The following is a 14,380-nucleotide window of genomic DNA, read 5'->3' as shown; positions in this document are numbered from 1 at the left end:
TAATGGAGAATAAGGCCTGTTATGGATTTTTGTTATAGTTAATCTATAAAACCCTAAATATTCAGAGAATTTGTCTTGTATGTAAAATTCTATAGGAGCCTGATACAACACAAAAATGAGAAAGTCTGTCATCCAACTCCCCATGGATGCAATAAAGCTGAATACTCTTGCATCTGGAAAAGGAGATCATCCTAAAAATTTTATGTTTATTCTTCCTGTCTGACACATCTAGAGCTGTCTCTGCACAATTACCATCAGGGTGACAATATTATTTGACAAGTATAGCTGCACTTGCAGCTCCATGATCCAGTAAGAAAATATTTTCAATGCGAATCCCAACAAATTTTCAATGTATAGTTTAAAACCGTACGTTAGGTGGATTTTAAGAGGAGATTTAATAACTCGGGATCTGAGAAACAAAGTGGGTAGTGTTTTGTGTCTTTCTCTCCTCTTGGTTTCCTGCAATTACTTGTAACCTTCTTATCCTTCAAGATAATATCAAGCATAAACATTAACCTGATCACTGAAAGATGTTGCAAGGCATCTGCACAGGGAAATGGGACAAACCTTCAAGCTTGTTCTTCATTTTATTGAAAGAGAAAAATATCCATGAAAAAGAAGCATGGGAAAAGGATCACAAGCCAGCATGTTTCCACAGGAAAGAGAACATGGCCCTGGAACCACTACATATCTGAGCATCCCACCCCGAGAAAATTAAATAGGCAGGCAGGCACAGATGCTGAGTCTTTCAACCATCCCAGAAAGGAAGGTCACATTTCAAATGTTATGTGCCCTATAGGTGAAAAGATGCTTTCCTCATATTCACAGATGTATTCTATGCAACAGAGTTGGCCACATTACCAAACAGCTTTCATTACAGAATGATTGACTACAGGAAAGGCACAGGAAGGAATTAATAACTTGCTGCTGACTCCTGTCCACTGGCAGATTATTGATTCAGTGGCTCATACTTTCCCAGAGATCTGCCCATCAGTTTCTTGCTAGCTTGCTCCTTGGCAGTAGGGCTGGGTTTTGTTCTGGATCATTCCTGAAATGACCTTATTTCAGCTGAGGTCACTGTTAGCAGTACATCTGTGTAAGAAAGGAAGGGGAGGGAGCACTCACTGATAAACTTTCAAGATGGACCAGCACTGGCTTGGTGGGGCCTGATACATTTGGTTCCTCTTTGCTTTTGATCTTAATGATCATAGACATAAGATGTTCCTTGCCACAAGGCATGTGGATGCACAGCATGTCATGTATTTTCCTGGGCCAATTCTTCAGGGCAGGAAGTCTGGTTCTGGGGCTTTAGTAGATGCATGACAGGCTGTGGTTGGGAAGAAATATTATGTTGTGGGTCTACTGTGCCATGTCCTGCTGCTGCGTGATACAAATGTTTCTTGTACTGCACAAACATGCAGACCTTAAGAACAATGGCCAGCACGTTCTTCCCCATGAAGATACCAGAGACACGAATGTCCCGAAAGAATAACATATTACTTCCCCTGATGAAGATTGTGGTGATATTGATTGTAAGCATGCTCAGAATTGGGTACAGCATCATCCGGTGCGGCACGATGCTGATTCCTTGCATACTAATTTCACACAGCGACACACAAGGCAGAATCAAGAGGAGGATGTAACAGTAGAAGAACATCAGGCCTTCGGCCCAGATAGGTAACCCTTTCTTCTGAGGCTCCCAGAGATTGGCCTGAATGTCCAGCACATCCAGCATGTCGACAATGACCCAGAAGAGACGATTACGAAGATCCTCCTTTTTCTTGAACGTCCTGACGTACTCCATATGCTCTGTAGCCACCAAAAGCACATAGAGGGCTGGGATGCAGATTGACAGCAGAAGGGTCAATGCTTTGCGGGCCATGAGATCCAAACTTTTCCTGTCAGCCTTATAGTTCTGATAAATGAAGTAGACTTTGATTTCCAGCACGAAGACATACAGGAACCAAAGGATCATGGCATAGCCTCGCTTAGCAGTCCTCACTTCAGCCCCAACCCAAACAGCGACATACCTGAGCACCAGCAGGAAGCAGATGTCTCCAACTGAGACCATGATGCAAATAGCCAATTTCCTCGAACCCTGGTTCTGTTCCACCAGATAAGCATCCATCAGCACCATGCTGCTCATGATGAGTGTAGTGGATAGGCAGACATGGGGTTTGTTAATAGGAGGGGGAGGAACCATTCTGAAACACATAGTACACATATTATTAGTCCAACAGAATTTCTGTGCAGCCATGGCCTTTCTCTATGCTCATTGTTAGCACTGTGTATTCTATAGCTTCATCATGTGTGGGGTGTCAACTAACTGTATCTCTTCATCTAATATCCCCATAGTTGAATAATACACCTTAATATGTTTTTAAATTCCCAAAGAAACTGTATAGATATAACATTCAAGCAATGGAAACTGAACATGGACCTTTAATTCAAGGTTTAATGCATGTACTAAACACACACACTCTATGCCAAACGTTCAGATATGAACATAGTAATATTGTGCTTTCAGTACTTAGAAAATATTGTAAGTTTCCTTTTTCCTCTGTGCAATATGGGAAAAATATGGATATCACTGTTTTTCCTTCTATCACTGTATTCCCAAAGGCCTCCCATCCATCTGGACAAACTTTGGGAATTCCATGAGGAGAAGCTATAAGTGAAAATGGTCTGATCCCTTTTCTAGCCACCATCTAAATTTGAATTTCACTGAGAGATCACTCTCTTCAGTAAAGCCTTGATCGTGATCCAAATCTTTGATTTTAATAAAAACATGTTCTAGTGATGGATGGATCCCTGATTGAGATTACATTTTATGGAGATGTTTTGCAGAATCAATGACATCAAATTCTCAAGTTGCCAGCACAAGTTGTTAATTCTACTGTGGCCTCAGAAATGGGCTTTACAGAACAGGTTGTGAATAAAATTCAAGTTCTTATGTTACATGTGCTCCCAATTTCAATTTATTGTCCCTCATTCACACCCTGACAGACACACAGATCTTGTAAAAACCCCCTTGCTTTCTCCAAATGGGTGCAATGAGAGTAGACTAGATACACACACCCAGTCAACAGCTGGGAAATAACTAGGGACAAATACAAATCTGTTTCAACCAAACACTAAGGCACATCAGGTTCTTTGGAATACACAGAGACCTGGTGAATTTAAAGAAATAGCAAAACTTTACTGGTTACAAGGTATACTCACTCTTTCTCACACGTATGTACATTCATTCATGCTTACCTACATCCTTTCAACTAGGATGCCAGGCATTAGCTAAGAGGGATGGAAATTGCCAAGTTTGATTCCAAAATAATTCTCAAGGAGTGGGTGGGCTTGTGGACCTCTTTTTGTTCCCAAGGATTCTTGCTTTATTGACTAGCTGGAATGGGATGGGGACCCCGTTTCATGTGTTCAGGCACAGCTTCCTTTGTCTGGTTCAGGTGACATTTTTTTCCTTTATTCTCTTAACAATTTGCTTCCTTTTTATTCCTGTAAGGGACCTTGTAGACAAGATTCCTGGCTTTTTGTCCTCTCTGCTTACATGCCTGTTTCCTCTTTATAGGTAGTCCTCAACTTACAACAGTTCATTTAACGATAGTTCAAAGTTACAACTGCCTTATGATCCATCCTCAAAGTTAAGACCATCACACCTCCCCCATGTGATTGCAGCTTGGACACTTGGCAACCAGTTTGCATTTACAAGGATTGCAGCATCTTGCAATCATATGATCATAATCAGCAACCTTCCCAGTCAGTTTCTGACCAGGAAAGTCAATTGGGGAAGCTGGATTTGCTTAATGACCATGGTAAAAATGGTTGTAAAATCAGGTCCAGTCACATGAGTGACTCAGTTACTGACCACATCACTTAGCAACCAAAATTCTGGTCCTAATTGTGGTCATAAATCAAAGGCTACCATAGTTATGGCAGCTTCTGACTAATCCCACACATTTCTACCATCATGCGTTGAGCACTGTATCCAAATATTGGAAAGAGATTGAAAATGAATTAAAGGCCAGGAAGAAGCCCAACAGCTGTAAACTAGATCAAGCTCAAGAGCAGCCTTTCCTAACCAACTGTCCTGCAAAAGGCCTGGGTTAGGTCTTCCAGAATTCCCAGATAGGTTACATGCCCAACATGCAGCTGAGCCATTTCCTTGTTCTTTCTTACTATAGAATGTGCAGTCCTGATTCAGACTGGGTCTATAGTAGGTGCTAAAAATCTTTTCTCTCCTGTACATTTCATTTCCAAAATTCTGGAAAGAACCTCCTGAGCCGTGGTGGCGCAGTAATTAGGATGCAGTATTACAGGCTACCTCTGTTCACACACCAGAAGTTCGATCCTGACCAGCTCAAGTTGACTCAACCTTCCGAGGTCGGTAAAATGAGGACCACAGGGTTGGGAGCAATATGCTGACTCTGTAAACCGCTTAGAGGGCTGTAAAGCACCGTGAAGCGGTATATAAGTCTAAGTTTGTTCAGTATACAGTATATATATTCCTACGACCACCCAGGCAGTAACTGCTTTTCCTGGCCCTCTACCACTCACATGTTTATTGATTTCATATACTATTGGCAAAGCTGGAACAATTAGGCTACTGCTAAATTAATTTTCAAAAGGCTTACAAGCTTTTGCTGCTTTGAGAGATTTGAGAGATTCTTGTCAAAGTAACATCAGTAGGAAGAGGGAAAAGCCGAAGCCATATCATAATGATGATCACCAGAGCAGGGAATGAGACCCACTGAATGAAAAACGGGGGATGAAAAAGACCAGGAATTTTGAAATAAAGATGGAACAGAAATGCAGATTTAAAAACAAGGATATCAGATAGTACAGCTTGCAGGCTCTTCTATGACCTTGGGTGGCCCTGAGTTTTTCTTCCAATGCAATTGACAAGAAACTGGAAGCCCATTATCCTGCTTATATCCAACCCACCCTGTCCAAGCCATTCTACTGATGAGACTGATTACTTACATTCAGAACACTTGTCTTTCTGTCATTTTGCTTTCTTGTTACAGAGAATTCAGCTAATTGTAATACCATACAAAGCTCTAAACTGCACAAACTCTATATAGGCACCCATGTTAGGCCTCAAACCCAAAAATGACACATGGTGGAGTTCTTTATTGTTTCTACACCTACAGACAGAATCTTGCCAGACTAACTGCTCTACTATCTGAACCTACCATATACTCTGAGAACTATTAGGGAGGGTTGTCTTGAACATCTTTCTCCCAGCATAAAATATCTGTATTGAGTTGTCTCTTATTCCTCTGGAAGGCACTCCCTTCCTCCTGGGAATCTAGCCTACTACACTCCATCACACCCCACCTGCTGCTACATGTAATTATTTGCTGGCTAAGATCTAATAAAGATGCTCTCTAAAGCAGTGTTTCTCAACCTTGACAATTTTAAGGCATGTGGACTTCAACTCCCAGAATTCCACAGCTAGCAATGCTGGCTGTGGAATTCTGGGAGTTGAAGTCCACGTGCCTTAAAATTGTCAAGGTTGAGAAACACTGCTCTAAACACTGCTCTAAACACTGCTGCACTGGGAATGGGACAACTTGCCACAGCCAACTTGTTGCACGGCCAACTCACCACGGCCAACTTGCCACAGCCAACTTGCCATGGGACAACTCACTGTGGAACAATTTAACAACTCTATTTAATGATTTAAAATAAATAAAGAATTATTTTAATTTTTGTTGATTATATTTCATTCTGTCCCTTCTTTTGCATCCTTTCTTTAATGATTCTATTCCACCATTTCTTTGATAGTAGTGTAACTTTTGCCTAGCAACAAGTTGTCCTGTGGCGAGTTGGCTGTGGCAAGTTGTCCTGCAGCGAGTTGGCTATGGCAGATGATCATAGACCTGCTGCATCTGCTGGAAATTTGCAGTGCGTTGACTCAAATGGAAATGCTCAGAACACGGATGCTCTGGTCACGGAATCCCTCCTTGTTCCATTAGAGTTGGCCACAATATTTTTAATCTTCTGGTTAAACTAATGTCTGGTACTCCTATCCCTCGTCCAAGAGTTTTTGAAAGCAATTGAAGATACCTAACGTGCTTTTTAGTTTTTTTCCCCTTTAATTATTTTAAGCTATTATCATTTAAGAACAATGTTTTTTTAAGAATCTGTACCCTGCTTATGGATTGTAATGCTATTTAAGTGTAATGTTATTTAAACTTAAACTGAATTAAATTAAATTCAGTGCACTTAAATTATTCCTCTCTGTTTAATCGTTTTCTCCTCCTGTCACCTTCAGAATTATATTACTTTTGGAGGAGCTCCAGAGCCAGCCCTAGAGATGGGAACAGGCATTGCTCACCTGCAGTGAAAAGAAGAGCGCTCATTCATCCTAATTTAGAGATGGTTGGATTGGGGCTGTGGTGTGATCTTTTTGGCCATTAGACAGCTGTTTTTTAGGTTGAACAGCATCACATTTTAAGCAACATCACTCCATCTCATTATTGTGAAGTGACCTAGAGTTTGAAGCATATGTCTTGCACATATTCTAAATTGACATCTTGACTCTACTGGCTCACTGATACAATAGAATTATATTTGCATAGCTCAAGAATGGACAATAATAATAATTTACTGGAATCCATTAATCAGTGTATGAATGGTAAATCAGTAAATACTGGATAAAAATGAATGAATGATCCAACCAGTATTCAGCACTTTTAATAAATCTTGTTTATTTTAAACGGAAAGATTTATAACTGTTTCATTGACTAGATTTCATCTACATATAGATGATATACAACAGTAAAAACTGAGGTTTCTGTATCTCTTCTCTAAACAGTTACACAGAGAGGCAATTTTAGTGTATATATACATATTATATTAGTATTGTCTTGTGAACTTTTTTGCAAAAGGCGAGTTACTCTAGAAATGTTAGTGCATTCTATTTATACAGTGATTTATGAGTAATTCACATACCCTTTATTTTATTTTATTAAAAAAAAACAGATATTCAGAGTTTCTAATAGATATGTATATAATGTTCAAAACCAAAACAAAACTGAACCATAAATGAAGAGCAAAGAAGGCAAAGAAACATTGTAGATATGTTCTGCTTCCCCTAGGGCAGTGTTTCTCAACCTTGACAATTTTAAGGCATGTGGACTTCAACTCCCAGAATTCCACAGCCAGCAATGCTGAAGTCCACATGCCTTAAAATTGTCAAGGTTGAGAAACACTGCCCTAGGGTTAGTTTTGGCTTGGAATGTTTTGTGAATGGAATCAATTACGTTTATAGCTCAGTGTGATATATGAACCCAGCTAATTATGGATTCCTGTGACTTAGTCAGGAAATCAGTTAAGTATGACTTAGCCCTACTTTTCACAAGCTGAGATCTACCAATGTTGGGACAAAATTCTCAGAACTGAACATATTGCCTTGGGATTCTGGGAATTGCATTTCCAACATAGGGAAAGTATGCAAAGATTGCCAAGCATGTTTAGTGTGATGTGTTAAGCCTTGCTTAAGGACGCCCTGTGATTTTTTCCCCAGTAATTTAGATTAAAAGTCAGTCTCATGCAATGCAATTTTTAAATGGTTGGGGAGTTCATTTCCCATGGGAGATTATGTCTGAGTATATAGGCTGAGCCTATTGATTACTAAGTAGTGCAAGCTCTCAGGACTCGTAGTTAGCAATTGGGTTACGGTTTTTGAAGGCAGAATTGAGGATTTGTTCAGTATTGCACTTCGGAAGATTACTCATGGGATTCAAAACTGCAGATGTGGGAAACTATGAGAACTACCAAAAAAGAAGGAAAACAACAACAAGAAAAGAAGCATTGTCTGAGACTACAGACAATGGCAGAAGACAACAAAGCACATACAAACAGAACTAAGATTGAAGCCTGACTGGGGATAAAAATGCCAGATAAGCTGGTGAAGAAAGACTTGCTTACAATGTGATACTTTTCTTCCAGGTTTCCGTGCAAGAAAAATGCATGCAAATACGAATATAAATTTTCTTTTCCTAGTCTGTCCACTGATCTTTCCTATGATAAATCCTCACTGCTGTTTATATAAATCTATGGAGAAAGTTGCCAGAAGCCGCAAGTAAAAGCAAGAATTTATGCTTCTTTCATGTGTAACTGGTTTTTAAGAGCAACTTGTTAGGCAATACTGTATCACAACATTAAGTAGGAAGTAGTAAAATACTGTCGCAGGCCTTGACCTTATGTAGTAGTTGAACTAATACACTTCTCTAGAGCAGAGACAGGCCCAGGTTAATTAGTCGTAAAAGAGAAATGTAGACTACATTGCCCCATGTATTTACAAACAGGTTAAGATGGTTTGGAACTGGAATAGAGGCTAAATACTACTACTACTATAATCCCACAAAAAAGGACAATGTTTCACACAGTTGCAGCTGCCCTTTTGCTTTTCTTAAACCCCCTTGACAGACCTCATTGCTCCCTAGTCTGCTCTACTGGTTGAGTATCTAGGACCGGTTTAGGATTATGTGAAAGAGAATCATTTATTCGGAAACAATAAGCTTCTAAGAAAGTAAAAGAAGCAGAAAAATAAGGACGCTCTCATTTACCCTAAAAAGTAAATCCTCTTCTCTGGCTTCACAAGGACTACTTTAGTACGGGATTCAACACAATGAGGTAGATTATAAGCTACAAAGCAAGACTTTTGCTTTTTTTTAAAAAAAAAAAATCGACTTCCTTTGATTTAGAAGAAAGTGGCAGCAGAAATCAATTTAAACTTTGGAACCATAATTTATGCCAAGATGGAAAAGAGGCCATGTTAAAAAAAAAGATTGGTCTGAGGCATCAGCCTAGAACTCCAGAACCTCCTCAGGTAGTACGATAATAGGATGAAGACTTTTGATCAAAAACAAGGGACATAATGTTTATAGGTGTCTTAAATCTAATGGCAGACTGTCTGGATTCCATTAAAACAGAGCCAAGAGAAAATTAAGCACCCAACAAAAAAAGATGGCTCCAAGATATAGTATCATCATTTGGCAAAGGCAGTACTACTTTTTTTCATGTAAAATAAAGTTTCTACATCTATGGGTCAAATCCATTGTTCATAATCATTAGATTAATAACATTGGGGTTACAAACTCATGCTCATTATACACCACCCAAAGTCATTTTTGTGAGCCAGGCATATAAATTTGATAGATAAACAAATAAATACATAATATACTGCATGGAATTAAGAATGTAGAACAGCCACTGTAAAAATATTTCTCCCAAATTGTCAGCACCTCTCTCTTGTCTCTGGTAACTTTGAAGCTGCTGAATATAAGCAGATTCATCAAGTCCGTTTGATGGTATATCTAGTTTCTGGATTTATTAAACTAGTTTCTAATTTATTAAAGCAGCATCATTAAAATATGTGTAGCCAGTAAATAGACTTTTTTCTATTTTTAAGCATTTATTTCCTACATATAGGCTGGAATATAGGCTTTCTTAGTCCATCTGATGGTAAATCTAGTTTCTGGATTTATTAAACTAGTTGTTAATGTATTAAGCAACATGATTAAGAAATGTGCAGCCAGTACGTAGGGTTCCCCCCCCTATTTTTAAGCATTTCTTTCCTACATTTTTATCAAAAAATCTTCTTTTGGCTATGGTCACCCAACATGCAAAACCATAGTTTATTAAATGAATCAGAACTGGTTGAGTCCCCAGAACTAAAATTATAAAGCACAATTTACAAATGATTATGTCTGGGTTAAACGAACACAACTGCGGAGGAAAAAAAAATCACCCAGAACCTGGGCTGAACATTACATCACTACAGGGCTCAATATTTAGAGCCAAATTTCCACCCTCCCATGTGAATGACATACTTGATCAAGTGCCAATCCATGCAGTGAGATCTACTAAGCAATAAGCTAAGCATAAAAAAAAAATGCCTGGTAGTTTTTCCCTGGCAGAGTACAAAGTATTCACTTTAACCTTTAAAACCCATCAACAATTTAGGATTTGATCTTCTGAGGGATCCCATATTTCAAAATGAACTTACCTGGGTGTTAGGTGCAGAGGGTCTCACTTTCTGAGGTCTGTTTGTTGGGCATATACGAGAAGAATTTCTTCTATACGGCTCACATCCATGGACATCTGGAAGGGGCAAGGGAAAAGTGATATCATACATGTCATAATGGAACTGATATAAATGTTGTCAATATGATATCATGATTGGTTCAACTCTGAGAAAAAGGAAGTAAGTCTTTCTTCTTCAGCTATGCCTTTGTAATCTGAGTTAGCTTTCATACCGGGTTAATTGTTTCAATGACATTTTAACTCTAGTTATGTTTTGTATTGTTAGCTGTCTTGATTGCTCTTTGGGCAGAAAGACAGGATATAAATAAATCTCTATACACATATTAGTCTAGCTTAACTCACAGGAAACAGGGACGCTTCACATGACATGCCTTAAGGCAATATACTACTCCCTCCTTCAGCTGTATGTCTTATAATTTCATCAAACTAATCAAGATTTATCAGCTTTCTCTCACCTGATGCCTGCCCAGAATTTCCATGCAGACTGCCAGTCTACCTTCTACCCAACAGAGTAGAAACAAGTTCCACTCACTAGTTCTTGCAACCTCATAAATATGCTTAATTGTAAACTGGGTGGCAAAGCTTCAGCCACAGAATGAGATCCACTAAAAATATTCCAGTATTGCTTATCCTGAAACAGGTCAATAATACTCTAAACAAAGTAGGTACTTCCTCATCTTTTTCTTCTTATGCTTAGGTGTAGTTGAAGGACTTAATGTTAGAGCTTTTTAATTGAGTACGTTAGCTGCCAAAAAGGCAATGTTGCAAGCAAAGGACAAATAGCCCATTTTTTGATATAGATCTCACTTATTCTTTCAATGGCCAGCAGCATGTGCACACCACTCTCTCTCCCTCTCCTCAATTTTCCATTTATCAAAACTCATTCATATCTTTTGTTGAGGCTGAGCTTACCCTTCATATAAATTGTGGTTGTCCAGTCTACCTGCTAAGCATGGATCACCTTTTGTTGTTCAATCCTAACTTGAGATTTTTGAGCTTTGGTGGAGCATTTGTGAAAGAGTATAGAAAAAAATGGGTGTATCGGCCTCAGTTTTGCACATAGCAGAGAAACTGTTATCTGTCTATTTGCAGCAGAAAAGAAAGTTAAACAGGTTGGCTGGTTTTGGGGTCATGTGCAGAAAGGATTGCTGCATTTTTTTCACAAGGGGCTTCCTGGCTACAATCAATGGAATTTATAGTGTAGCACATCTGGAAAGTGACAGTTTGAAAAAAGTTCTTTATACAACCTATCTTTTCGTGCACTCCATATTAACCATATTGAGTTTGCATGTGTGAGAGACGCCTATCTACCTAGAAATATTATAATTAATGCTTTTCAGGGGTAAAAGGTCATGATACAGAAAGTCTCTGCCTGGTTCTTTCATGCTTTCTTATTTTATCGTGGAGAGATGTAGGTTAGACAGCAGAATCAATCTGGGCAGAGAAAGGAAATAGAAGAGAAATAGAAGGAAAGAGGCACTTGGCCCATCCAGATCATTCTTCCCTGCCAGAATGAAATCAATTTTGGTGAAATTTCTTATCAATTACAGTTAGACCATAAACATTTTAGTGAATATTTTGTATATTGAATAATAATACTGATCGTCAGTAATCACATGAGAATGTTGGCAATCTCAGGATAATTTTGTCACTCCTTGGAGTCTCCATATGCATATAATCATATTTTCCCCACCTCTGGGACACATACAACTTACATCTCAGCGATTGCCAACATTCAGAAGAGTTTTTTCTGTAGGGCAGAACATTTGCCCAGAATCATGAAGATTCATGAGCAAATGACACGTTTTCTTCAGGTTCACACTTTCACCCTAACATATTCAAATCCAGCCACCCGTTCACTGCAGCATCAATTTGTTTTTTGGCTGCTTTCCAAAGAAATCCAAGAGCAAAACCAAAACCAAAGCTGGTTTAGTGAAGGATTATTTTAGACAATAATAACAATAATTAATAGTAGCAGTAGTTCAGTATTACCTAGTGGTGGTCTTGAAAGCCCCGGGACTTTTCTCCGGCTCACAACAGGGATGGTTTAGTGGCGAAAGACGGAGGGATCTTGAAGCGATCCAGTCAGTTAATCAACTGAGTTACGAAAAGAGCGAGATCCCCGGTAGAGCGAGGCCGTCCTTGGCAGCCAATGAATGCTCAGCAAGTTCTGCGCGTGGATTTCAGCCTGGTGAACAGCTCCCAGTCCAGGAGGGGCAGCCGCACCGACGCCCGTCCTGCCTTCCACGCCCGGAGCTACTCAGGCTGACTCTTGCAAGGGAGCCCCCCCCCCCCCCGCGTGCTAATCGCTACGGTCAAATCCGAATTCTCCCTCCGCACCGCCTCCACGCGCCCTCAGCGTCCCGACTGCCTGGCTCTTCGAGCTCCCCCACGCCGGTTCCTTCCCGCCGCTCCAGGGGGCTCCCTTCCGGCTGTTTTACCCTACTGTAGACCGATGCCGGGAGCGCTCTGCGCCGCTCGGTTGGCCGCTTCTCCCCGCAGATGCCTCCTCTCCGGTATAGGTGACGAGCAGCCGTTGGCCCGTAGCCCAGCAGCACCATCCCTCGCGAGGCAACCCGGGCAAGCAGCCTCTCCTTCCCGCGGGAAGCGAAGGTCAAGAGCGATTTTCACAAGCGGCGGTGGCCCACGGGTTTTGCAGTCCCCCCACCCACGAGCGCGGAGCGTTAGGGGAGGGGCGGGGCTGAGAACTGTGAAAAAGCGGCACCCGCGCACAACCACACACACACGCACGCACGCAAAAGTCCTCGAGGTGCCTGAGAAGAGCAGGACTTCGACTCCGCTCGGCTGCCCTCCAGCCTGGCCTCCACCCTTCTCTGGCTCTTGCCAGCCTCGGATGAAGAGCGGGAAACCGCTCCCCCGACCGGGGGGTCCAGCCGCACGAGCTGCGGCTGGGGGCGGGAGCTCCTTGCCCCTGGCTGGGCAGCGGGCGGCGGCTTCTGCAGTCTGGCAAGCGCCCGGCTCGGCGGGGCTGGGAGCGCCGCTGAGATCAAGCGCGCCTCTGTGCTGAGCTGAGCGAAGCAGTGAATTAAAGTGAGTTAGTCAGGCGGCATGGCCGCTCCCTCCAGAGATCGAGGCAGGCGAGGAGGAAGGAAGGAGCGGACAGCGGAGGGGCTAATGGAGTGCTTGTCTTATTGGAGAGTCTTACGGGAGGAGGAAGAGGCTACGCCGGGACGGTCCCGAGAGATGTGCCGGTGCTTGGTGTTATGCAAAGCAATCCTTCTTTGTTAAATTCCAGATGTTTAATTCCAGACGAGGGCAGCCATCTATGTATAAATGTGCGTCCGCCCCGGTGCGCTCTTGCTCAAACCTTCCTTCTCATCCCAGAAAGTGCTCTGCATCCCTCATTCTTCTCCTGTGTAAATGCTTCGCCGGCAAAAGCCAGAAAATACGCAAATCAAAGGATGTGCTTGGCTTAATTCCGAAGCTGCTAAATTTTGTGAGGAACATATATGTAGGCCTTGTATAATTGTCCTCCCTCATGCGCACGTACAGAGCCTCCCTCCCCACACAAATATAAGCATATTAAATTTCACTAGCTATAGTTAATATACTTTAAAACTCTTTTCTGCCTTCAAAATGGTTTTAGAAACATAATAGAGACAAAAAAAAAAAAAACCACTCCATAACAAGCAAGCTTTTCAGAAAGATTGTTCTGCCCAGCTCCAAATTTCCAGGATTGGCATTGCAGTCTTTTAACAGCTCTGGTGAGGAGAGAAAGGTGAATGAATGCAGACAGAGATAATGCCAAGTAATAGGATTTAATCATTGCTTTCTTATATAGGCTACTGGAGGTTAAGCACTTAGTGACACTGTACCCCTAAGAAAAATATCACATCACTAATCCTTTAAGAAAATAATCTTTTCAAAATAAAGATTTTAAAAAACAATTATTTACCTTTCATATATATATATGTATATGTATATATGTGTGTGTGTGTGTGTGTGTGTGTGTGTGTATATATGGAACACAAACGTATAGGATCCTATACGTTTGTGTTCCCTGTTTTTTATATATATATATATCCATCTCCTGTGGAATTTTTGACGAGGGATATAAAAGAAGTAATATGGTATTTATTTATTTTTTGGAAAAACAGTGATCTTGCCATTGTTGCTTAAGAATGACAGGTTTATAGGTATCCTATCATCTACCTAGTTCAAATTTAGCTACTAAATTTTAGCTACTAAATTTAGCTACTATTAAAAGGAAGAAGATGGAATCCTTTCTATTAATGAGATAGTGTCATCAGTTTCCAAGACAAGTATTAATAGATTCAGCAATAGAGTTTGA

General features: G+C 40.8%; 1 protein-coding gene across 1 annotated transcript; it reads right to left on the bottom strand.

Annotated features, from left to right (window-relative positions):
• Nucleotides 1-571: 571 nt before the first annotated feature.
• On the bottom strand, nt 572-13,675 carry LOC120299597 (transmembrane protein 121-like). Its single transcript, XM_039324554.1, has 3 exons — nt 12,061-13,675; nt 10,031-10,125; nt 572-2,204 (listed from the first exon to the last, which is right to left on the bottom strand). The coding sequence occupies exon 3, from the start codon at nt 2,201-2,203 to the stop codon at nt 1,256-1,258; it is 948 nt and encodes a 315-aa protein (XP_039180488.1). The 5' UTR covers nt 2,204; nt 10,031-10,125; nt 12,061-13,675; the 3' UTR covers nt 572-1,255.
• Between the last annotated feature and the right edge of the window lie 705 nt (nt 13,676-14,380).

This window comes from Crotalus tigris, unplaced genomic scaffold (genome assembly GCF_016545835.1).
Source record: "Crotalus tigris isolate CLP2741 ecotype Arizona unplaced genomic scaffold, ASM1654583v1 scf7180000024302.2721777, whole genome shotgun sequence".
Taxonomy (NCBI): domain Eukaryota; kingdom Metazoa; phylum Chordata; class Lepidosauria; order Squamata; family Viperidae; genus Crotalus; species Crotalus tigris.
Note: the sequence above shows the minus strand (reverse complement) of the source record. Positions and strands in the feature narration are given on the sequence as shown.

Excerpts from the sequence above, each read along its gene's own strand:
- LOC120299597 (XM_039324554.1), bottom strand. The coding sequence starts at position 2,203 with ATGGTTCCTCCCCCTCCTATTAACAAACCCCATGTCTGCCTATCCACT.